General features: G+C 35.0%; 1 protein-coding gene across 1 annotated transcript in view; it reads right to left on the bottom strand.

Annotated features, from left to right (window-relative positions):
• The window catches only part of LOC150110208 (Y+L amino acid transporter 2-like), a 78995-nt gene extending 66174 nt beyond the window's left edge, over positions 1-12821 (bottom strand). The window contains exons 1-2 of the mRNA XM_090392204.1: positions 12275-12821; positions 5217-5342 (exon numbers count right to left, since the gene is read on the bottom strand). Of these exons, the coding sequence (XP_090248330.1) occupies positions 5217-5342; positions 12275-12758 (610 nt within the window). The 5' untranslated portion in view covers positions 12759-12821. The remainder of the gene's footprint in view (positions 1-5216; positions 5343-12274) is intronic.
• Positions 12822-25950: the final 13129 nt, after the last annotated feature.

Here is a 25950-nt window from a genome sequence, read left to right as displayed (position 1 = left end):
TTGATTTATCAATACATCTTTCTGTGCCACATTCAATTCTAATTATATCAAGTAATACAAAGTCCAATTTACACCATATACTGAAACATTTTGAAAAATTTTCCTCTTGGCACCTTGTCACACCTTTTCCAGATAAAAAGTTAGATACGGATACTTCTATATTCCCATGAAAGAAATATAAAACAAAATCTGCTGGTCTGTTTGGCCAAGTGGTTAGTATATCCACTCTCCAATCAACAGGTTGTCTTTAAGTAGGAGATGATTTCATTGCCTAGTGTATGAGAATCAAACTGTTTACTGTAGGCAATTGAGTTGCCTTGAGAAAGTTCTGTGTTTGGTCTCTATAGAGACTTCAGGATTATCTAACCCTCAGCTCACATTACTGATATTAATTTATTATAGTGTGTTAATATTAGTAACTGTCTTTCATGTGTGCATGAAGGGAATAACATAAAAAAAAAAGCAAAAACAAACTGCAAGAACAGTTCACAGAGAATGCATTTATTAGTAATATAGTGCTATGGCTTTATGGTTCTGCTGGAAGAACAATGCAATAAGCATCCATTGATTTAAAAGATCTAGATTTGATTCTTAATAATAATGCAAGATGCATTTATTAGAAATAACATGAACATTTTCAACTGAAGATGGTCAGTCAGCCTTTTGACAAAGGATAAGTGTTAGTTCAAGATCACATCTCTTGAACACAATTAGTGGAACACCACCAACCAAAAGCCTTTTGTATCTATGTTGTTCAAGATTATTTTGATGATGTTCTAGAAGAAGGACAGAGGAAGCATATAATGCTTAACCATGTTAATCATTGTTTTTGCAAGTGTTACATAAAGTAGGAATAATTTACCTTAGTCATCTCTGCAGGAGGTGAATGAGGAGAATAACGCTAAGGTCAGTTTTATCTTTGGGATGTTGCAATACTGCCATCTGAATGAGAGATAGCAGCAGAGACCAAGAGAAATTGCATTTCTCTCGGTCTATGCTGCTGATGGAGGAGGAGGCAAGTTCTCCATCAGTTGTGCTTTCTAGTCTCTTGCCTCCTCCTCCATCAATGATGGAAGAGGCAAGCTTTCTACATTAAGCTGTTTCAATACCAGGCTTAACCATGCTAATCATTGTTTTTGCAAGTGTCAGCAGACTTCAGTGCAGGCTGTGAATGAAGCTGGAGTTTGTATCAATCCATTTATAATATTCTGTTGTTTCTTTCTTGGACTGCCCTGACACATTTCTTGGAAAATCATAGATTGGATATTGGATGCAAATTTTGAACAGTATGAGGAATGAAGGCCATCATTCCAATATGGATTATTTAAACAACATGATCACAACAAATATTTCACTATGGAGAATGGAAACTGTAGTCCAATCACTAGAAAGGAGGAGTAAAGTCTCATCATCCTACTTGATGTTGCTGCAGTGTCAAAAGATATGAGGTTGTGAATGGCTGTTGGGAGGGGTGGGGAGGAACGTTTCACTAGTTATGAAACTTGGATGAGATTATAATCTGAATCACCAAAAGGAGTGAGTGGATGGTTGGCATATGAACAATTTGCTTTATTCACTGCATACCCCTCAGCTTCTTTTCTAACTTAGTCAGTGAAAGCATAAAAAAAGGGGGGCCAGATTGAGTTACAGACATTAAGCCAAAGGGTCAAAAAGAGGAGATTCAAGTTTAGGCATACTCTGGCAAGAAATATCACTGTTGTGGCAGAAGGAATCAGTGTAGTTTGGACAGTAAAGATAAACTGTGGTTGCTGGCATTTGGTCAAAACAGGAAGATCCAGTTTGAATGTCTATACATTACAGTGAAAATCATTTAAGTTGGCGTTCATAACATGAATGATGAAGAAGGGGGGGGGAGAAAGAGAGAGGCGGTTTTTTTTTTTTTTTTTTTTTTTTAACTTCAGTGACTATATCTATTTAGGTTTACTGTCATGTTAATGTTTCAGATGAAAAGAAAAAAAAAAGTAAAACATGCTATGGGAGGAGATACTCGAACACATAGCTAACAGAGAGCATCCTGTCTCCATGCAATAATGTCACTTCAAATGTGCTTCTACACACCACTACTAATCTGATCTAGAAGTCTTAGAAACACATTAACATCAGGTTCAGTCCCATACACTATCTGGTAGTCAGCTTGCAGAACAGATGGGGTGGCTCTTGATTTCCACAATATGTTTAACATGCCCTTGAATTGTATTCACTCATACTGGATGTTTAGACATACTCTGGATCCCCCCCCCCGTGACAGTGGTTGCTGGAACAACCTGGGGGGTTGTGGTGCTGATGTCTTAAGGTCATCTGCACTATTAGCCCTCACATTCTCTCCAGCAGAATACCGTAATCCCGTCTGGAAAAGAAGTGCACATACTAACATTATAGACATCTAGCTAAACTCTACCATGCACACAGTGGGACACTGAGAAGCACCCCTCTCCCCTGGCTGCCTGTCCTATCTAACATTGCTCCACCAAATATACGGAGAAGACAAGCCTCAATTAAAGTATTTAATAAAGTAATGAGCAACCCGCTCCTGCCCCTGCACCAGACTCTCATAAATCCACCTAGTATTCGCATAAAATCAAGAAACCCTTTCTGTTCCATGGACGAACTCTCTTCAGCTGCCTTACCATCAACACCTGACATATGGAGAGAACACTGGTCCAACAATCTTCCAACAAATGGTTTCCTGGTTGAAGATCCCTGTGCTCTGTAGCCTGGTTTTGCCCTTCCTAGGAAGATTTGGTCATCTATCAACAGGATCAGAACTAACCGGGGCACATGTGGCTACCTACTGCATAAATGGAGACTATCAGACCACCCTTATTCTGACTGTTCCCCTGTGGCCCAGACAATCACTTATATTATAAATGACTGCCCAAGGTGCCATTTCATGTGGTGGCCTCCTGGACATTCTCGAAGTGACAAATGAGGCCCTGGATTGGCTTTCTGATCTGGACATTGCCCTGTAGCTGAAGACTGAGTACCAAAAGACCCAATTTTTTAAAAAATAAATTGTTCATGCAAATAACCAAGGCAAAGAATATAAATTCCTACAAAGTGAAGAATATAAAATTTACGGAAAAAGAATGAGTTCTACTACTACCGGAAAGAGCAAACACTTTTAGCCTCCACAGGTTATGAAAAGTTTTTGACCAAGTCACCAGGGATAAAATATGGTATGCTGTATTGTTCGGATACTTACTTAAAATGTGGTAGATTTTAAGGATATCCCAAGAATATAACAGGAGTAATTAACAGTCTCTACAAAAAACTGTGGTGGTAAATCTAGATAAAACAACTTTAGGCAAAATTTAAAAACAGAAACTCAGATTATAAAACAGGAGTGCAGATTATGACTTATATTACTGTAACATTTATAATGAGATGTACTGATGGTGGAAATTAACAGTGACTGTGAAGAATAAAGATAAATCAATATTTCCATTAATGCAATGCTTTTGGCTGATAAGCAGGTTATAAAAAAAGAATCAGCAGATAACCTCCAATATTCAGGAGATCAATCAAACTCCATAAAACAGCAAAATAAAAATTTGATAAAAAATTAAAAGTAAATAATCTACAATGGTAAAAGTAGTTATAATATATTAATTGAACTTGATAAAACTACAAAACATATGAATATTCCTCTGCAAAAAACAAAAACTAAGATCAAAAGTAAACCTATGAGAGAAAAATAATACTCATAACTAATCTACAGAAGTAGACTTTTAAAGAGTATAGTAGAATACTCACATTATCAGCATTTAGCTGTGATATTTTATAGGACTACTGTTGAACTCCTCCTATAGGGCCAAACCACATCAATGTGCTCTACTCATCATAGTCCTTTCCAACTTTGCATCATCTGCAAATGCTGCCCAATGAGTATCACCTTGTTGTAGTACATAAACAGATTGCTAAAACATGGCCTCTCCCATTAACTAACCATCACAGCCAATACTGTTATTATCAACCCAATTCTGAATCCTAGTCCTCACCAACATCTTCAGTACCTTAATCACAACCCAGACAGGCCCATAATTTGTAGTTTCACAAATTATAGCAATTATATCTTCTTTCTACTTCTTTGGGACTCGCTCTGTTGCTAGACTTATTAAACAGGTATGCTAAGATTGCTGCTAACTCCATGGTAACTCCATATCACCACATCTTAAAGGAATGCTCCATGGAGCATTCCTTTAAGATGTGGTGATATGCCATCAAGTCCTACTACTTTATTAACATCAAATTTACTTAAATCATCATATCTCATGTTTATTTACTACCAGTCCTTCCACCATACCCTCTACAATCAAGATCCTCATGATGAAAATAGTGAAGACTTTGTTTAACCAAGTAAAACCCCAGCTAGTAAAATATTGTCAAATGGTACTATCATTTTTTTTTTTTTTTTTTTTTTTTAAATCTTTGTTCATTCAGCATCTAAGTAGATAACCAATAAAGTACACTATGAGGTGAGAATTCGATACTGGGTTGAAAGCTCAAGTCAATTTTCTGCATTTCTTAAAAACAATGTGGAGGTGTCCTCCAAGTTATATAACTTTGACCATCATGTGACCCTATCATTAATTAAAAAACATTTAGATGTATTTACATTTTTCCAAGTTTTTTAAACGCAGGATTAATAGTACATAAATTTTATCAAAAACAAGCATCTTAAAAATCATGATTTAAAACTGGAGAAAAGAAAAAAAACTTCTATAAAACTTCAGTTACTATAAGTACTACTAAGATTAAGGCAAACCTCCATTTAAAAAATAAACTTTAGTTTCTCTTCTCCCATCTTTTTCCTCTATTTTTTGGAATAATCTTTCTCTTCCAATGTCCATTACAACTTGCAGCTGTTTAAATATTAATGCAATTCTTTTCTGTTCTCAAACTAGTCTGTACATGGTACTAGCATAATACAGAGGTTGTATAATCTTATCAGGATTAATATTTCCAAAATAATTATCAAAATTATTTTTTAAATATTGACTAAAAGTAACATCTGTTTACAACTGAACTAGTCAACTTTAATTATAAACAACCTTCATTCTTTAAATGTCTTCATGATATGGCAGTATATTATGCAGTCAAATATTATATTAATCTAAAGTTTATCTGTTCTCTGGGAAATATCATAAATAGAGCAGTTTAAGAAGGAAATAAAAATATTCTATTGCAAAACTTACCCATCGCTAAGTGAACTAAACCAGCTATTATAATAATTATTAAGGCAAATACTTTTGCCAGAGTGAAAATATCTTGAACTCGAGTAGCTAACTTCACATTGTAGCAATTTACAAAAGTCAATAAACCTGAAAGGCAAAAAGAGATTAAATGAAACTGAAGAAATTAATAAATTTCAAGAACAAACTGTTTTGATTTGGTGAAATGATGATAATAAAAAGTTCAATACCATAATAAACACAGCGAATATAAATGCGTTCTTAAAGAATACTGGATAAAAGAAACTAATGGACTGCTCTTATACTAATTTATATAATTATATTCATATTTAATATCACATAATTATAATATATTTAATGTATGATTATTCTGATTTATTGATAACTTAAAATCATTTAAGCTAAGGGATATTACATCCCATATTGTTTCATAGCCAAATAACAAACTCAAAGAGTTTCATGCCGAATATAGAAACTATATAAAGTTCGGCGTCAAAGTAAGCAAATACCTGGATAGTGCAACACATAACCCATTTGGTAGTGCAACATATAGTTTATATAGTTTCTATATTCGGCTATGAAACAATATGGGATGTAATATCCCTTAGCTTAAATAATTTCAAGTCGCCGAATTGAAGCCTTTGGCTCTTCATATAATTAGTAATTAAAATCATTAGTTAACTTAGTGTTACCTATTGATACTGAGAAGTCACTTTCTTTAGTTATATTAATACAACAGTTTTTTTTTCCTCCCCTTTAATTTTGCCTCTATATCATGATCCCATAAACAGCAGAACATAGAAGACCTTCATTCTGATGACTGCTTTTATTATTCTAGATCTGTCATGATCAATTCTGATGGACTTGCTCCTTTGCACTTTCTACTTTCAAATTTATGCATATTTAGCTAAAGCTATTTGAAAATCAAATAATTAACTTGTAATTGAAATAAGTTTAGTTGTAAAAAAACTGCCAAATTTGGAAGTTGTCATTCTCTGCCAAAAACAACACTATCAACCATCTTGACTACATTCAGAGAGCATAGTTGGAACAGCATTGAGATATACATATTTTTAAAGTGAATCCCACTCATGAAAAGTTAGATATATTGTGCATTTTTTGCATAATGGATGGGAAAAGATTAGATAATCAAGGAGTCCTGCTCTAGAGAACAAATATGGTATTTTTAACCTGATTCAGGCTTCCAATAAAAAAATAAAAAAAAAAGATTGGGTTCACACTGGTTAATGAAGATTGTGTACAATCTAAAGATATTCATAAATGTTGAAGACTATAGTGGGATTTGAATGCAACCTGTTGGTTGAGAGTAGGAATGCTAGCCATTTGGCCAACCAGGCTGAAAATAAACTTGCAGCTAGGTTCTCATTAAAGTATACATTGTGTGCCTTTGTGATTAATCTTCAAAATGCTTCAGTGGGAGTTTTTTTTTTTTTTTTTTTTAATGAACTAGCAACAGTAAGGAAACATCTTGAAAAAAAAAAAAAAAAAAAAATATATATATATATATATATATATATATATATATAGTGTTCACAGAAACTCGCAGATTTTCTGGAATGACACTGATACGACCTATTTTTATAAACAACTTTTTTATGTGAACATTTTATATTTCTCAAGATGACTTGCCTTACCATATATTAATAAAGAATACCCTCCACTCACATTACTGATAATAGAATTAACTATTCTTTGGTTGTTATAAAAATCCAAATAATCCTTATTAAGATCCTGATATTTGGTTAGAATACTGCAATATTTAAAGTAGTACTGCAAAATGGTGGCTAAACTTCACGAGAACGATAGAATAGAGGAGGGCTGCCTCAATGAACAGATTCGTGCTATTTCAGAAATTAATGTGGAGATACAGAGAATGAATTAACTGTGGAAATGTCTTGACTACATCAAATTATTAGATGGTAGAACCAGAACTGGAAAAAGTTGAAAAGCAATTTGAGAGACACTGGAAGGATATGAAAGGCAAGCAGCAAAAGAAGGAAAAGAAAGACCTCAATCAGGTAAGATATTGCACAATGATAATCAGATAGATAAAACATTACAGCAAGAAGAATATTATAATGTATGGGGGATTCAATTATAAAACATGCAATTGATGACTGTGGTATACTATTTTGGGTTTGCTGGATGATATGTAGGTTGTGTAGTAAGAATGGTTGCGTGTTTGAAGGAAAAACATATTTACATAAAAGGAATGGTCTGTACGTGAATGTATTTGGTATCAGGAGTGGAGAAATTATTGGTATGAAACCTAATATAGAGTTAGAGAAACTAGTTTATTATGGTGGGAATGGAGATCAACTTAGTGTAAGCGCAACTAAATTATAGAACTATTAATGATATAAATATGCCTAATAATGGAGCTAGTTGTGATGAATAGATGATTGCGTGTTCATTCAGTTTGAACTTTATGTGCAAGGTGTCCCTGTAAGAGTGAAGCAGCGTTAGATATGAACAGCAATCTGAAAGTTGTCCAATTGAGTCATGCAGACTAATGAGAGAAGATACAAAAAAAAACATAGAGGTAATTTATATCTATACATAAATGTTAGGCGTATGAGAAGCAGATGGGTTGAGTTTGTTACCTTAGTGAATAATTGTGGCCTCAGATTACTGGAATTTGCACGATCTGGCTTTTCAAAAGCAGATGTATTAATTGGTATACTGAGTATAAAGAGTACAGTTTTTTTAGGAAGGAATGACAAGATAGGGGAGGATAATGTTAATGATATTAGATGAGTTGAGTCCAGTTAAGGTAGAAAACTATGATTGCAATATTAATAAGTTTTCTGCATAGAGTGAGTGTGAAGCTATATATATATGAGGTGGAGTCTAACAAGATTAAATACCTGGTAGTGTTGCTATAGACCTAATTAATCAGTTGCCAGTGACAATGAAATGCATCATCAAATAAACCTAATGGGTACTAAATGATTAATTATCATGGATGACTAATTATCTGAATACTGGTTCCTATTCAAGTGCCATCTCTTATCTAGGAGATGGACTACTATGATTTGACTCATGGTTAACTGTGGAGGCTGCGACATGGTGAGTATGGGGATATGTTGTAAGTATTTATGGCTGTAAATCCGTGTGTACGTTCACAGAACCAGTCTGCCTGTTCTGGGGATGAAAAACCAGAGTTTCTGGGTAACCCCCCCCACCTTCGTATGAGAATGGCTAACTCACCTTTAGTCGAAAGAAACCAGAAAAAGATTCCTCACGTCATGGATGGGAATCGAACGCAGGTCTTTCCGACCAAAGGGATTCATCTATACCGAATGAGCTACAGAGACTCTGAACATTGATTGATTGGTAGTAAAATCTCATAAGAATGAAGCTGAATTTATTGAGCTGATATATGTGGAATCTTTTTCTTAAGAAAAAGATGTGGAAGGAATACCATACATAAGGAAGATGCCAGCTTTGAAAACACGGAGCAGGCCAAAAGTTACAATTATCGTATGGAAAGCTATGTGAGCAAGAATAAGAAACTCTGAAAGCTAAAGACAACCCAAAAGAATTCTATTGTTGTACTGCAAGTTAAAAAAATAAAGAAGAATGAATATGAAAACTTATTCCTGAATTTATGCAGATGCAAAAGAGATTGTACAACTAATGACTGCCCATTTTGCTAAAATGTTATCAGATCATGTTGCATACAACAGATGAGCTCAATGCTACCTCTACACTAGATGAAGAAACTCAGGTGTATGAGGAGGTACTAGAGCTATTGCTGGCCTGTGTGGTGTAATGGTTAGGACAAATGATCCGTGAGATTGGTTGAGGCTGCATTGTAGTTTCCTGACTTCCTAATACAACATGTAGGCTGAGAGTTCAAAGCTCACATTAAGGCATGGATGTGTGTAAAATCTGCACTGGATCTTTAAATTAGTAGAAAGCTCCAAAGTGAAGGTGTGTAATTTTAGCCGGCCCGGTTGGCCGAGTGGTTAGCATATCTGCTCTCCAGCCAAAAGTCTGCAGGTTCGAATCCCACTGTGGACATGGATGTTTGTGATTGTCTGTGAAAATACTAGTGGTAGTGGTTGGCAGTAGATGGCATTGGTGTAGCTGCAGTTCGTTGTAGTTAGTGGACTGAGTGGTGGAGACGGAGAGAGTAGGTGTCCTCCTCCGATGAGTCCTTGGACTCCCTAGAGGCATCACGTAATAATAATAATACACTGAATACGAATTTGGCAATAGGGATTGATGGGATATCAACATGGATGCTAAAAGAGTATCAACTGAACTGGCTGTGCCTTTAACCTGGCCGTAAAATTTGAGTTCCTGCACAGGGAAAATTCCACAGTGGTGGAAAGGATGTATGATAATCCCATTTCACAAAGACAATGAAAAGACTGCTCTGTTCTGTCTACCTATCAGCATCTTTGCAGTGGGTGAAAATTTTGGTAAAGCTGGTAAGAGGTAGCATACAGAAATGGACTGTCATAGAATCTATACTTTGCAATGAGTAGCATGGGTTTACTACAGGATCAATGTTTGAATAACTTGCTCAAATTTATAATGTTACAGCTGAGTTAGACAAGAGGAATGAATACTTTGGGACTATACTAAAGCTTCTGACAGGATACAGCAATGGAAGGCTGTTGCATAAGTTGGAGAATATGGCACTAGATTATGAACTATTAGCTTGAATAAGAGGATGGCTGACTGAGAGATCAAAAGTGCGTATAGGTGAGAATGCAAGTCTGCAAGATTTAAGGTGACCATGAGATCAGTCCTTGGTCCACTGTTATTCAATCTTTACATTATTGACACGGGGAAGGAATTGACAGGATACATACAGCTCTTTGCTGATGATGCTTTAAAGATAGGCAATCAGTGATACAATTATTCTGTCCATCTTTGCTTTGATTATTTTTGAAAGTACTACATGCAGTGCTGGCAAAATGATCTGAATAGACTAGAATTGTGAGCATATGAAAATGGCTGTCACTTCATTGTTAATAAATGAAAAGTTATGCACTTTGGTGTGATGAGATACCCAATGGCATATTATGCTGGCAAGATTATTGCAGGATAAACTGATGCTAAAGTTTGCCATATAGCAAGAATCAAATACAAATTAGAGAATAATTACAATGATGAAATGAATACTGACATGTAAAGATAAGGAGCTCATTTTGCCTCTTTACAAGGCCTTGATACATGTGCACTTGGATTATTCGCATGCAGATTTGGTCTCCTAGTTTCTGAAGTGATGCAGATTTAGAGGGTGAAAGCATCAGGATTATAGAAAGATGAAGGATTTGTGGATTGTAGATACCAGAAAATGGTAGAAAGAGGGATGATATGATAGAAACTATGATAGAAACAAACTTCTGAAAGGGCAATGCAGGATACCAATAGATGGAATTTTTCATTTTATAGAGGGTGGGGGAGACCATGGCAACTGAGAATGAATGCAGTCACTAAAGGGGCAAGAACTAGAATTTTTTCTCATACAGCAATACATGACTGAAACAGATTGCTTTTTGAGGTTGTGAGTGTAGATAGCATACATGAATTCAAGAGATGGTATGACAGTTGACATGAGTGATATGGCCTCCTTGATGAGTTCTGGGCTCCATGGAGATTTCTTGTAATAATAACTGCCAGCTTGATTGCTCAAGTGGAATAGCATACTTGCTTTTCAAACAGGATTTAGGTTCAAATCCGACCTTGGGCATGGATGTTCATAAAAGCCTGCTCTGGACGAGCTTGTACAGCTACTTGAGTTTATAAAGTTTTTTTTTGTTTTGTTTTTTAATTAAATAAAAATAAACAACATAAACGAGTCATGAAAATTAAATATGAATGAACAAAGGCCTTAGTCTACTAAGTGACTAAAGTGGATCCATTAAAAATTTTACAATTTATTAATCTGCTTTGAGATTCAGTGTATCCCTCTTTAAACAGATCATTTATTTTTTCATTACACACATACAAACTGAATGCAGACTGTCTCCTTAGAATATCAGCATACTTAATACCTAGCCAATGTCTGTCATGTTACTGGTTGTTCCATTTAGCATGGTGCAGTTTGACGTTCTGGTAAGTACAATACATATTATACTTACCAGCCTACTAGATCTGGCTGAGTGAATAGTATCTGCACTATTGAACAAACAGGCTGTAGTTTTGAAATGCATTGTGGGTGTTTGTTAATGTCTTCAGGAGTAGATGAAATTCAATGTCCAGTTTGAGACCACTATCCCATTTAATAGAAGCCTGAAATGATTTGGAAAAGCACCATTAAGTACTAGCCTGGAAATTGGACCTGAAACATAAGTTCAACAGTAATTCAATAAAATTACTGCAATAGTTTTATCAACCTAATGGTCAGCATTAGAAAGAAATGCTCAATTTCCTTTATATGCATCAAATGTAGTCTGAAAACTACAAGATGCAATTTCTTCATTTGAAAAAAATGTCATGATAGATACTGGGTTTTTTTTTTAAAAAAATTAAGTTAAAAGAATTTCAGATGACACTAATCCCACAATATCCACTTTGCAAAGTTGTTCTTCACTTACATTCAGCATAATGACATTAAATCAAATTCACAATGTGTATTAAGTTTCAAAGGGATCAGCCTTGAATCTTGATGAGTAGGCATATTTTTCCTGCCAGTTCACTACATTAGAAGCATTCAAGTATTTTCACTGGGAATGTCTGATTTTGCATCCTGCAAAAAACTTACCTTTACAGGATGCAATTTACAATGACCATATTCCTTTTATGAAAGAGTGTAGCAGTTTATTTCCTGCTTTCAATAGGAACCCAGATAACTATAAGTTAATGGTTAATATAATTTAAGATACAAAATGGATGTTAACAAAATAATTCACTCCTTTTTTTTTTTAGATAATATCCATATAGCCTGATAAGAATAAAATGTTACATAATTTTCTGCTGAATGATACCACACCAATCACATTAGTTAAACAGATCAAAGCAAATTATACTTCATTATAAAAATTATAACATATGGAAAGGATGCCAGTGGTATTACTTACACAGAACGGATGCCGCAATGAGCCGAACAGCATTCGCTGATGGAACACAGGACGGAAAAAATGGTTCAAGGATATAGTTTGCAAATGTTAATGCTGCTATTGCATTTCCAGCCGGCATAATTATGAGAAGCGCTACCCATAAGAACAAGAAGGCAGGTAGCGGACCGAAGGCTTCATATATATAAGCATAATCTCCTCCTGATTTCGGTACAGAAGTTCCTAGTTCAGCATAACATAAGGCACCTATCATAGATATAACTCCACACATAAACCACACAAGTAATGCCAAACCGATAGACCCAGATTCCTGTAATACTCCACGCGGTGAAACGAAGATACCAGATCCAATTATGATACCTATTATAATAGCAACTCCATTAAATAAGTTTATCTGTTTCTTCAGTTTTACACTTTCCGAAGATTCGGTATCTTCAGATGAAGAACTGTTCATTGGTTGTTTCTCTGGAATGCTATCTGGATTCATTTTCTTAAACGTAAAGTACGATGCCCTCCAACGAAATCCAGCAAGCAAAGGAACAACCTCACGTAAGGTCTTCCTCTCTGTGTCTGATCTCGGAACACGCGGTCGTTGCGTCATGTTAGGAGTAGCGTGCTGGCGAAAGTAGCGCCACAGCCAGAAGATATTTTTCTGAAAAAAAAAAATAAAAAATTAATCCAAATCAGAAAACTTTAATAACAAAGAAGACTTATTCAAGTCAAATGATATCATAGTGAAAGAAAATAATATTTTTTTATGATTATCATATTCAGTGGAATCATTTTAATGATAAGACAACAGAAACAAAATGACATTAAGATTTTATTAAAAAAAAAAAAAAGCAATAATAAAAAAGTAATGAAGTTTATAAAGAACAAGTGACAAAAAGAAACGTCATATTACTGATATGTAATATATTTTACTAACTATTCAGAAAGAGAATTTCAAAGCTTCTTGATAGAATCTATGAGAACGAGAAGGGAATACAGTTTCGTAATCTTGGAAAGAAATGATGAAGAGGGCTCGCTTCGGCGGGATAAGAACAATGAACGAATATGTATCATTTTGCTCGAGATCAGGGAAGCTACTGCAATGTTGATATCACAAAAAAAATATATTTTGTTTAGTTATTTCAGTTACGCATTAGTCACAATAAAGTAAATTCGTTCAGTTACACATCATATTATGAGTAGATGTCGTGTGGATGTCTGTGGATATATATGTTTATTATATTCATATGTAAACAAAAGCAGATATTGCCAAATTTGTTCATAAACAATATACTCAATAAGCAAACTCAAATGAAGTATCGTCAGTGTGAACGGATTCCCCTCCCCCCACACACACCACCAACAACAACAACCGCGCGAGAGCCCAAGTTAATCATAATATAAACGGCGTAATTTTAAAGTTCTCCATTCAAGACTAGACTACCATTGTGAAAAACTTGACAAACTACTAAAGTAACCACAGCGACTGACATTTGAAACGCTTAAGTGTTGATAATTATTTCTTATCTGCTTAACGGTATGAATGACAGAAAAAGTTTATAAATCAATACTTTTTTTAAGGTACTAATATTTCCCTAGATTTCAAACTAGCACTATGAAGCAATAAATAAATAACAGGCCACCAAATCAGATAACTGTATCTAAAACTATCGAGTGTGTGTGTGTCTTGTGTATAGTAACAATCATCTTTTATTTTATTTTAATTTATTTCAAGCACATCTGTAGCGCAGTTGTGGCCTTCTCCTAGAAAAAACTTGATTCGTAATCAAAAGGAATATTTATCGGAAACTATGATTTTTCATGCTCTAACAGATAAGAATACTTTTAGTGGAATATAATTTAGATAGCGTAGTGTGTGGATGGAGGATTGATGCAGAGGTTGTATGTTATGAGATGCTCTCCCGCGATGAGTTCTTAGACTCCATAGAAGTGTCACGTAATAATAATATTTTTTAAAATGATGATGCTGGCTTGAAATCCAGGGACATATTAACAGTTTAATGAATGACTGATTTTCTTTGTGATTTTGATGTTGTTCATATTGTTCTATATATATAATGAATGAGTGAATCAAAAAAGTTAATTGATCAAAAGCCGTTTAATGAATGATAAGTTTTGTTCAAATTAGTCATCATTGAATATTATAACATCAAGGTGATTATTAAATTATCATTATTTTGTGATATTTTATCAGTTATCATTAACATTCTTCAGTATCCATCTACGTTAATCTTATTAGTTGTGACTCCTTCTAGATAAATACATATCATATTAGAAACTTTTTTTTTTATTGGAAATAATCTTTGAAGAGACAAGATGGAATTGCTTCATTGTTCGGTTTTTTACTGTTCTGTGCATTAAGGTAATATGTATAAGTACTATAGCTTATAATGACTAAATTTTACTGTAGTTCCAATGTAAATATTTACTACAAAGAACAGCTATAAGCTTAAAAAACCACGGCCTTTTTTTTTTCTATAGAAAACCTACTAGAAATATAGATGTGGCTACTATGTAGGATATTTGGAGAGATTTCCTGATGCTATCTATCGGAAAATCGGATGGTGGCTGGATTTATTCATGAGTGAGCAGATCTAAAGTGCATAAGCATATCTTCACCTGAATTATACACATATGTATTGTGAAATGGTTGCATTGAATTTGATTCACTGCACTTATAAAGTCACAATAATGAGACAAAATAAATACCAGAATAAAAGATATCGTGATCATTTCCGCTGAGAAAAGTGAGACGAGTAGAAAGTCAAATGCATCAAAATTTTCTTCTCGAAGACCAGATTATAAATTAGGCTGTCTATAAGATGCACTTCAGTGGAAACAGTACCACAAACAGTTTTCTAGTTGTTCACTACATCATACCATACAATTCTGAATATCTAGGAATCATGCACAAACATGGTATACCCGGATCTCACCATCTGCCTTATTCTCCATATTTATACCCCTGAGACTTTTTTCCTTACCAAAGATCGAAGGAAAGTGATTTAAAGGCATCTCAGATATATTATTATTATTATTATTATTATTATTATTACTTGACCCCTCCAAGGAGTCCAAAGACTCATCGGGGGAGGACATTCTACTCTACTCCGCTACACACACACACACATCTCTTCTACTACTAATTCTCCACCTACACACAACAACACTACTACCATCAACACCATCTACTGTCCATCACCACCAACAAGCATTTTTGACTGTAAATTGCTTGTTCTCATGGTTGATTTGCTATATCTAAATAAATCAATCTGAATATTATTATTATTATTACTTAACCCCTCCAGGGAGTCCAAGGACTCATCGAGGGAGGGCATCTGCCTCCTAAGAAATAACCTAAGATTACGTACTTCAATTTTCCTAGTAAACATGTTGTCCAGTATATTTTTGATTAGTCTATATGATAATGTAGCTATAGCCATTTCCCAAAAGGCCTATTAGGTAAGCATTAACAACAGATGACAACTGATAGAATTAGGAAGATCGAATTTTGAAGGAAATAACCTAAGATTACTTCAATTTTTCTAGAAAACATGCTGCCCAGTATACTTTTGATTAGTCTCTATTCATTTAAAGTTGGTAAATGAATAGATCTTTCATTTACCGGTTGTTGCTCATTAAATCTTATTTATAGAGTAAAATCTGGTAAATAGACAGTATGACTCGAGCGTAAGAAAATGCCTTACAATATAGCCTGACGTTTAATGTGTCCATACACCAAACATTTACATATGTTCTACATTTCTAATTCAATATGTCTGCGTACATTATTTCTATAAAAATTGAAAGTACTATAATCGAGACATTTTCAAGTAGCATGTCACTAATCAAGATAGGAAATCTGAATTTAGAATTTCACTTCCTTGAGATTGATACAGTTACTCTTAAACTCAGGGATACCCTGATCTACTGTGTTAAAAAAGCGCAGCTGCTAGTTGGTTATCGTTTCATTCTGTATAATCCAATCTGGCAGCCACGGTGCTGGTATACCGGCCGTGACAAACCAACCACCTTTATTTTCTTTCCGATAGCATTTGAACCTAGAGTTCATTTAGGATTACGTAGGAACTGTAACGCTCAACATTTTTTTTTTGCTGTGAAAGTGTGCCTTCATTCAGCGTTTTATTTATTTAGCTTTATTTTATTCTTAATATATGTTTTGATACCGTATCTCTAAAAGCATTTATCATCTGCTGAACGATAAAGAGTGACACCTCCACTGGTAATGAAGATAACTGTAGAGGGTTAAAGATCTTTTCTCAGTGTACTCTTATCAGATCTCTTTGGTCTAAGGACCAACACAGAGAATACAGAAGTTCAAATGAATGATTTAAAATTAGTACAGAAGTTTAATTATAATTATTACTTTTGTACAAAATTTAATGTACATGTAGGTTTATATATATATATATATATATATATATATATATATATATATATATAATTAAGCCTTCTTCAAGCAGACCATTATGAGCAGTTGCTTTCAATTTATAAAGTATTCAGTTACCTTTTTCGCTACAGTGGCAATAGAAAATGTCCTGTGGTCATTGAATAAGGTTGAACCACATATTTATATGCTTCAGGTATATCCTGCTATTCATAAACTAAGTTCTTTTTCTTCATAGTCTGAATGCAATACTGTAGGACAATTGGATCCCTTAAAGGTGTGTTTAATCAACCAATTTTTAATCACTTAGTTAAATGGTTAATACTACACATAATCCAAATTAGTATCAAAAGTCCTTAAGCTTCTTGATTACAGCTTTATATTTTACATTCGTAATCCAAGTTCCATGAGCGCTTTAAAATTAATCAATCTTAAGGAAAGTTAGCCAGGCAAAAGCGACAAGGTGTTCTCTTTATGAACTAGTTTTTCATCCCACAAAACAGGCAAATAAGCCAGAAGATCATACGCAACTAACAGACATAATACGCTACGGTTACAGACTTTGCTTTACTCGTAATTCTATCCACTTATAGCGTTAGCATCTATTTAGGATGCCCGAAGCATTTTTTTCTAACAGAAACTTTTTCTTCGATCGGTTTCCCAGTTAGTCGATCTCTGGAATGAGCAAGTATGATTTTTCTCACGAAACCTAGGTTTTTAGTCCTGCAATTCAAGAAAATCGACCGTAGAACTTACACTATATTCAGACAACAATATACAGTGTTAGATTAGAGACAATGAGATGGCGGCAGTTTTCTGCCGAACTCTCTTCTCAGGATGCTAATTAAAATCATTGATAATCTTGGCTTTCTATTGGCTAAGGATAAACATTGACTGCTCTCCAGCTTCCAAAATAATAGTTATCCAGAACTACACAACCACGTCTACTCTTTTGGGGGAATAAAAGACGTTAACAAATCTATTTAGTTATAGTGTTTTGTTTCTTCATTTTTGTAAGTATGAGGACGTCTGCTTTGCTAGGCATGTGAAAGGAATTTCAGTCTAGATCCCGAAAACATTTCTTGTGCATTTAGATCTGAACTGCTTCATGGCCATTTCTTCATTTGAATTCCAGTTATTAAAATAAACTATTGTTTGTTTTGTCTTGGTGAGTGATCTTATTCCCTCAGCCATACGGCTAGTGGGGGGGGTAGCTTATGCTACCATACTAGGGAGATGATTATGAGCAAGGTGGTTTCCTGTTGCCTTCTTTGCCGTAGTATATTTTATGACTGTAGCCGCGAGGATGTTCACGGGACCAGTTTGCCTGTTTGAGGATGAAAAAACCGAGTTACCGGGAGAAAAACTCTCAACCTCCGTATGAGAACAGTTAGCTCACCTTTAGTCGAAAGAAATCAGATAAAAATTCCTCAAGTCACTGACGGGAATCGAACGCAGGTCTTTCTGACCAAAGGGCTTCGTATATACTGACTGAGCTAACGGAGGCTCTTGCTGGGTGATATGAAGCTTCATTTTACTAAATAAATGGACTTTGATAAAATTTTCAGAAAAAAAAAACTATAGCCTTCAGTAGCTTACACTGAAATACGCATTCTTTCTACTTAGCATTACTAGGCCTTTTGCACAACATGGAAACCAGTTATAAATACAAACTGCATCTGATCATAGTTTTCTCGATATTTCGTAGTAGAAGTAGTGATGCTAACTAGTTACTTAACATACACATACACACATCAGCTACTGAATTAGAAATCTTTATGCAGATGTACGAAAACGTCACTTACGCAGCGTATATGCAAAATGCTTGGTCAAATACTTGTTATTCGTGTTCTAGGCAACTATTTAATAATAATGCTGGTCAGTAATTGCGAAGAGGTTTGATCACAATGGGAAAAACAAAGCATCTTCCGGAGTTCGATAATGGGTTTATTGTGGGTGCTCGTTTGGCTGGAGCCACACCTTTGAAATCAGCAAAACTGACTGGTTTCTCAAAAGGTGAGATATTCCAGGTGTTTAATCGGTGGAAAAATTACCCACATTGCTTGTCTAAGAAGTAACTGTGATCATAAAACATTCTGTCAGGAACGATATCACCGTCGTCTGAAGGCTTGTAAGAATAAACAGAACTTCCTATGCGCAGTAATTGATCGAAGCGTTTACTGAAGGTGTTTGCGACCCATATTTCACCGAACTATGCGCAGGGGTTTGAAGAGGATCGGTATTGGCAGTCGCATGTCTGTTCAGTGGCCGGTATGTGTATCTTATACTGTCAATGTCAAATAGTCTTGAAATTTTAGTTACACGAGTTAACAATTTGCATCGCCGCCGTTCTTGCATTAAAATAATCTACTCTTTGAGTAATTTTATTCTGTTTTAGACGGAGAGGTCACTAATGATATGATGCTACATCAGTGACCTCTCCGTCTAGTCTGCCTCACTCAAAATCAACAGTAAACAGCATAATCAGCGATGGAAATGTGAAGATGACACTTCAGAGCAGTAACACACACACACACACGCAGGAACACCCGATGACGTTAACATCGTGAATCCAAAGAATAAATCCACGATATTAACTTGGACTGGTGTTATGGAAATCTCAGCAATTTCATGTGAAAATCTTGGTTTCCAGAAGGTTTGGGCTACTATATGCACGTAAACCAACCTCACTTCAGCAAGAAAATTAACCATCACAGGATGGTGGATCGGATATGCGAGTATATTGCGAATATTTTTTAGACTACTTCAGTCCATCTGTGAAATATGGTGTGCCGAATCAGCACACCATTTTCAATCAGCCGAATGATTTGAGGAAAATTATATAGAAAAACTTTACTAGCCTGCACATGACTGCAATGGAATAACTTCGGGACCAACTCGAGGTCCGGAATAATAAGATGAGATCTCTTCATGTGACTGGTAGTATATAATACACATTGTGGTTAACTTTGTGGGTGTAACTGTTTACCTTATACAATAGTAGAATCATGTTCTTGGTACTGTGGCGATAGCCTGATATGGATATATCCATTCAAAAATGTGTTTAAGACAGAAATTAGAAATATATCAGTATTAGTATGTTTCATTTTAAGTGATGGGTGTCCTACTTATTTCAACGACTCCCTTCTCCCTCCCTCTCTGTGTGACAATTCCCCCCCCCACGAAAAGTAACCCTGCTCTAGAGAATTAAACATGTTACTTTTTTCAAGAGACTTCCAGGCTCCAATAAGCAGGATGGTCTCATACTAATGAAAATCATCTGCCACTTAGAGATGTAACCAGACAACAATACCATATTATAATTCGAATTGACAACATGCAGATTGCAAAGAAGAGATGCTCTCTATTAGGCCAATCAGAATGCCATTATTTATATAATTGTGTATACTATCGTTTACAGTTCTTTAGACTACGAATTAGTAATAAAGTTGAAATTCGAAAACAAGGTGAAGAATCAGTTGATGATTCATGTTAGACCGGATATAGCACAAAATAAGTTTGTAATATAAATATTAATATCAAATCATTAAAGAACACACCAACTGATGCTGGTTATTTAATTGGCAGAAGGATAATTATAGTCATTCGACTTTTGTGTCATTACACATTTGTACTCATGCTGTGTCTGTAAATTGAGGTAGGTGTATCTGACATATTTTATTGCGAAAAAGATACTTTGTGACTGTTGTTTTAGACAGCAGCAGCATCCTCGACAATCTTAGAGATCTCGTAGCAGAATTTCTGCGAACATAAACTGGTGAATCTTAAGTAACAAATGCTATTACATCTCAGACTGACACTCAAGCGTGCTATGTTTAAAAAAAATTCCTCCAATCATCGATGTGATTCGAACTCAGATCGTTCACAAAACACTAAGATGAACAATTTTAACACACATATATTACTCCGCTTAATCGTGTTCTTGAACTTTTTATCTCATTTATCTAACCTTAGTAAAGCACTGCGAAAGATATTGCGTATAAGTTACAGAATTGGACCGAAACTGTTTGCGTTGGATAATTGGTTTAATGGCACCGCCATAAGAGCGGTCATTGAAAGAGTAATCACGTGACCAACCTATGTGGTGAAATATTGAATAAAGTGTTATGTCAACATGTATTTTACTCTAATATTGGCAGCAAAAATAGAAAGGGAAAACAGGCCACATAATTGGAAGTTTAAGTGGTCAAACCTGTGATAAGTCCACTTAGAGAACTGCTGGTGGCTTTATAGTTTTCTTTCTTCTACCTAAGAGTTTTAAACACTGAATTTTCAAAAGCGAAAAAAAAAATATATATATATATAATATAAGTTGTGATTTTTAAAAAAAATCTGTTTAAGAATCAAGCGAAATGAATTTTTATTTCAAGTTTTGTTAATCTTCATCTCATCTTTCTTTTCTTTTTTTGTTAGGCTCGATGACTTGTCATGGTCAAATAACTTGTCCTCTCAGAATCCTGATACTGCTTACCTGCATTATATGGCTGTAAATTTCATGTGTATTCTTCTGGCCAGTTTGTTTGTTTTAGGATGATGAAAAGTCAGAGTTGCCAATAGGAAAATCTCTGCAATCTCTGAATGAAACCGGCTAATTCACTTTGTATCGAAAAATCCTAATAAAGATTCTTCGTGTGTCTTAAAAGGGATTCGAACCCAGGTCTTTATCTGTACGACTCAGTTACGAAGGCTCCTTATTTATCATTTAGTATTTTATTAATTTATTAAATCGGAAGATGAAAATATACTACATAACAGTAGAGTGGTTGGTCTTCTGGGATGAGTCCTATGACTTCATGGAGGTGTCGTGTAATTTTTCCTCCTGCAATAATAATACTCACCACTAAAACTATTTACTATGTTAATCCCTGATACTACAAACAGTGATCCTTACGTGTATAATATTTGAATGCAACCTCACCAATTCCAAAGCTAATATACAACTGTTTAGATACTGACGCAAATATTTATCAAACAGCTACTGATAAAAAATCTTCAGCGCGAACTGATGAGCTGAAAATGGTTTTCTTCGCCCGTGTTATATTGCTGGCAATTCGATATAAGTACAACCATGGTAAACAGTATCACAGTGTCATCTTGCACTGAAAGTCGTTTCATATAATGGATTAGATCGCTTTGGATTACAGCCGAAGCAATTAATTCACTGGTTGTATTCTTCAAGCCAGTGCGCTTATTTTTACAATGAAAAAAAACCCTGCTATCTCATGGCTAGCTTATAGTCGGCTGAAACGTTCTTGTAATCGTACAATGAAGTTAAATGCAAGATGGCAGATCAAATTCACTCTAGAATTAAAAGTGAATTTTCTACATATCTTTCAGTAAGGATCCTCATCACCAAATGTAATTAAAATGTAAAATATGTGACAGTAGAGCAACTGTTTGTCCTAATAAACCGATAAAATACATCAACTTATGGGATTACAGTCTCATTGTTTGAGCTCGTTGCACAGCAGAGAGAGAGAGAGAGAGAGAGAGAGAGATTCTTTAATCATCACACTTTAAAGAAGGCGTAGCCAGAGAGTGAAGGAAAATACGAGAACGATTACAATTTAATTTTTATTAAAAAAATGACATATTTCAGCGGGGAAAGTGAAAAGCATTTATTAGTATTTTTTTTATATTTTTATTTTTTATTTTTTTTGAAAAACACTTCTTGTTCTTTTTTTTATTTCATTTTTCATTAGTAATATATAAATAAATCCTCTAACATCTTTCCTTCCACAAAGAGATTAGGCCAAAATAATTGTAGCTTTGTTATGGTAATGTTCCTAGCCCTAACTAGTATTAATTTGTATGTACACGATAAATGGTCAATAATAATGGGTATGTTTGATTGCCAAAGATCTTCGGGTAGACTACATCATTCAACCATTGTTGTAGTAGTATCATGAGTGGTGGGGATTGAGAAGTCCCAAGAAAACATGTCCTGGACCATCATTTCAACTGCTGCCATCTTACACTGCTGTAAGCATGATAGATTCATGGCTTTGTGATGTGACCTTTATGCACTTTTCTTATATCTAATGCTATCATTCATTTGCACAACTTAGTTATAGCCGCTTGTTTTTGTTGGACAGTAGTCATATTCTCAATTGTTATCTGCTGCTATATCCAATTTGGGACAGTCCCGATAGGTGAACTTTCTTGCAGCTGTCTGTGCACATTGCAGTCATATGGAGCAATTTTAGCAATTCTATTGAGATTTATGATCCTGTTAATCCTTTGTCTTCTTCTCCAAGCAATTGTTTCCACTCACTCCGGACACGATTAAATCGCCAGCAAAGTAAGGTAGCGTTTCCTGAGATATACTATGATTTTCTTCGAAGTCATCCAGGTCACGATATTTGGTCACTATCAGAAAACTCTTGAACTCAGATTGTATAGCCCGGAGTATCTGCAGCATATTCAGAGCTGATGCCAGCAATGTGTAGTTACGTATGGAAAAGCTTATGTGTTGTAGATTATTAATAATAGTGTTTCAGGGTATAATCAACACCAAGAGATGGAAAAATAAATTAATGTATTGAGCTTACTAATATTTCGCTCATTATCTAACCAGCATCTTCAGAGGAAAATTATAACTGTGACAAGCACACAGGCACTACACTCAAACATTAGAAGCAATTCAAATTGTTACTATTCAATTTGTTATATATATATTCCCTCTGTAGTCTACACAGGAAACATAGCTTCTTAACATAATTTAAAAATCGCCATCAAACACTAAAAGCAAGGGTGAGGGAATTTCTGCATTTTAAAGGTAAAAAAGCTATTAATTTTCTGATGGAAAAGTTTCAAGTGTGATAAAAACTTGATTACGTTAAATTGATAAAGACAAATTTTAATGATATTTATCTAAGACTAAGGATTAACTAAAGTTTAAATTAAGTTTAACTGACTTTCATCTAATAGCATCGAATCCACGACTAATTATTTAAGGGGTGGGTGTGAGTGAAGATGCTTTTCATATAAAACGATTCGATTACTTTTCGTAGGTAGCTGTCTCAATGAACATTGAAACTCATCCGAAAACCAGAAATGATATAATGTGAATGAATCATATTCCGCAGTGATCATATACATGTTACATGTTACAGTGATTAATGTAACATGATACATGTTACATGTTACAGATCATGTTACAGTGTTTCCGATGTTGTTAAAAAGTAAAATATTGGAATAAAAGGTAAATAATTTTTATTCAACTATCGAAAATGAATAAATGAAAAAAAAAAAAAAGAAAGAAAAAAAAAACACCAATAATAGATAGTTCGGGACAGATATTAGCACTGCATGCAAGGGGATATTGAAATTTCATTAAGTACTTAGGATACGGTAGGCAGTGAATAATCTTAGTAAAAAGAATTATCTAGCTATGTGATAGTACAAAAAAGAAATTACCCTTTTAAAATAAGAACTGCCTGTTGCACAACTTGAAGTTTCCTAACTGATTGTTACCATATACTATACTAGCTGAACTCTCTTATATATGAAAAAAAATACACATTCTATTTTTGAAGAAAGCACAAAGAAATAAAAGAGAGAGCGAGTTATGAGTAACTTAATCAAACACTAAGCAAGCAAAGAAAAATGGTATTAAGACGCTTGCTCTATTTAAGTCTCGGGGTCGTAAGTTCGATCTCCCTGGAGCAGAATCTTATGTATGACCTACCTACTAGTAAATTGGAGATCTCAAGGTTAATTGAGGTCAGAAACGTCAAAACTGTCAGGACATGGGAGGATGGAGGAGTTGTTGATTTATCAGAAATGAATTTCTGATAAATCTTTAATAGAAGAATAAGAGATAATTCAACCTCACAAGAGAAAAGGGACAAATTAACCATCTAGAATTGTTTTAAAATAAGAATCAGATTACTCGAAATCACTTTTTGAATACTGCATTTCAATTTATGTATGGTGTGCTTCTATTCTGCACTACAACTAACATCTCATTGATTCAGTTAAGAATATATTCTTTCCGATACGGTTTATAAACTGCCTCAATGCAGATGCATGCGTGCGTGCGTAAAATCTGATTTCAAATATTTACACCACAGCAGAGTCTCGCCTAATCATAAACAAGAAACTGTCTGCACCGGTCAAAATTAAATGCTCGGTCAGACAAGGAGACAGTCTCTCTATGATCCTCTTTGGTCTCGCCTTAGAGCCGGTGATACGAGAAATATCTAAGCATCCCGGCATAGCGGGCACTCACATAGGAGGTGAAGGAAAAGCAAAAGTGCTCGCCTATGCCGACGATGTAATACTAACCGTAACTACAGCCGAGTCCTTCACACTCGCACACAACATACTCAAAAAATTTGAAAAAGCGTCAGCACTGAAAGTAAACCTTCACAAGTGCCATGCGATGTTCGTCGGCAGGTGGGTAAAAAGGCCTACCATGCCGAACGACATAAAAATAGACAAACACCTACCACTACTGGGGATCGTCATAGGGGAACAAATCCAACACAACACACAATGGGAGCTTGCACATACAAAAAATAACCAAGAAAATTACACAGATGAGATACAGACAACTATCACTAACAAGTAAAGCTAAAATATGCAATCAATACCTACTGTCTAAGATATGGTACCTCATGAACAATACCAACTACAACGGTCAAGCAGTAGACAGAATACACAGAGAGTGCGCAAAGTTCATCTGGGGTTCCAAATACGAACCCATCAGAAGATCCACAATATTCCATGACATTGAGGCGGGAGGACTCGGCTTAATAAACGTACACCTAAAAACTCTAAGTGCGAGAGCAAAAATCATAGAGAGAGCTTACACGGAGGAAAAAGCGTGGAGCGCATATATAATATATTATATGCAGAAGATAATGCCCGACAAAGTAATATGTTCCCTTCCGCGTTCGAGTGGCAAAACACCAAGAATGTTCCACGAGAGTGCGGAAGGTTACAACTTCATTAACAAATACATAGGAATAAACGAATTCTTGAAGATGAGACCTAAAGCAGCACACATCAAACTCACGCGCACAGTTATACCACCACCACAACACCGGGAGATTGAAAGAGGGACATTAAGACTATCAAAGGCACTTAAAAAAGCTTTCAATCTGCCCATAAACCCCAAATTAAAACCCTTCTACTACAAAGTACACCACGCTTGTTTGCCCACCAAAATATGGTGCACAGCGAAAGGGATCCCTCTTCAAGGCCCCGCCAGATGTCATTTTTTGCCCCCAAC

Source organism: Typopeltis vanoorti, chromosome 1 (genome assembly GCF_054136105.1).
Source record: "Typopeltis vanoorti isolate ZY-2024b chromosome 1, IOZ_Tvanoo_1.0, whole genome shotgun sequence".
In the NCBI taxonomy this organism is placed as follows: Eukaryota; Metazoa; Arthropoda; class Arachnida; order Uropygi; family Thelyphonidae; genus Typopeltis; species Typopeltis vanoorti.
This window is presented reverse-complemented; position numbering and strand designations above follow the sequence as displayed.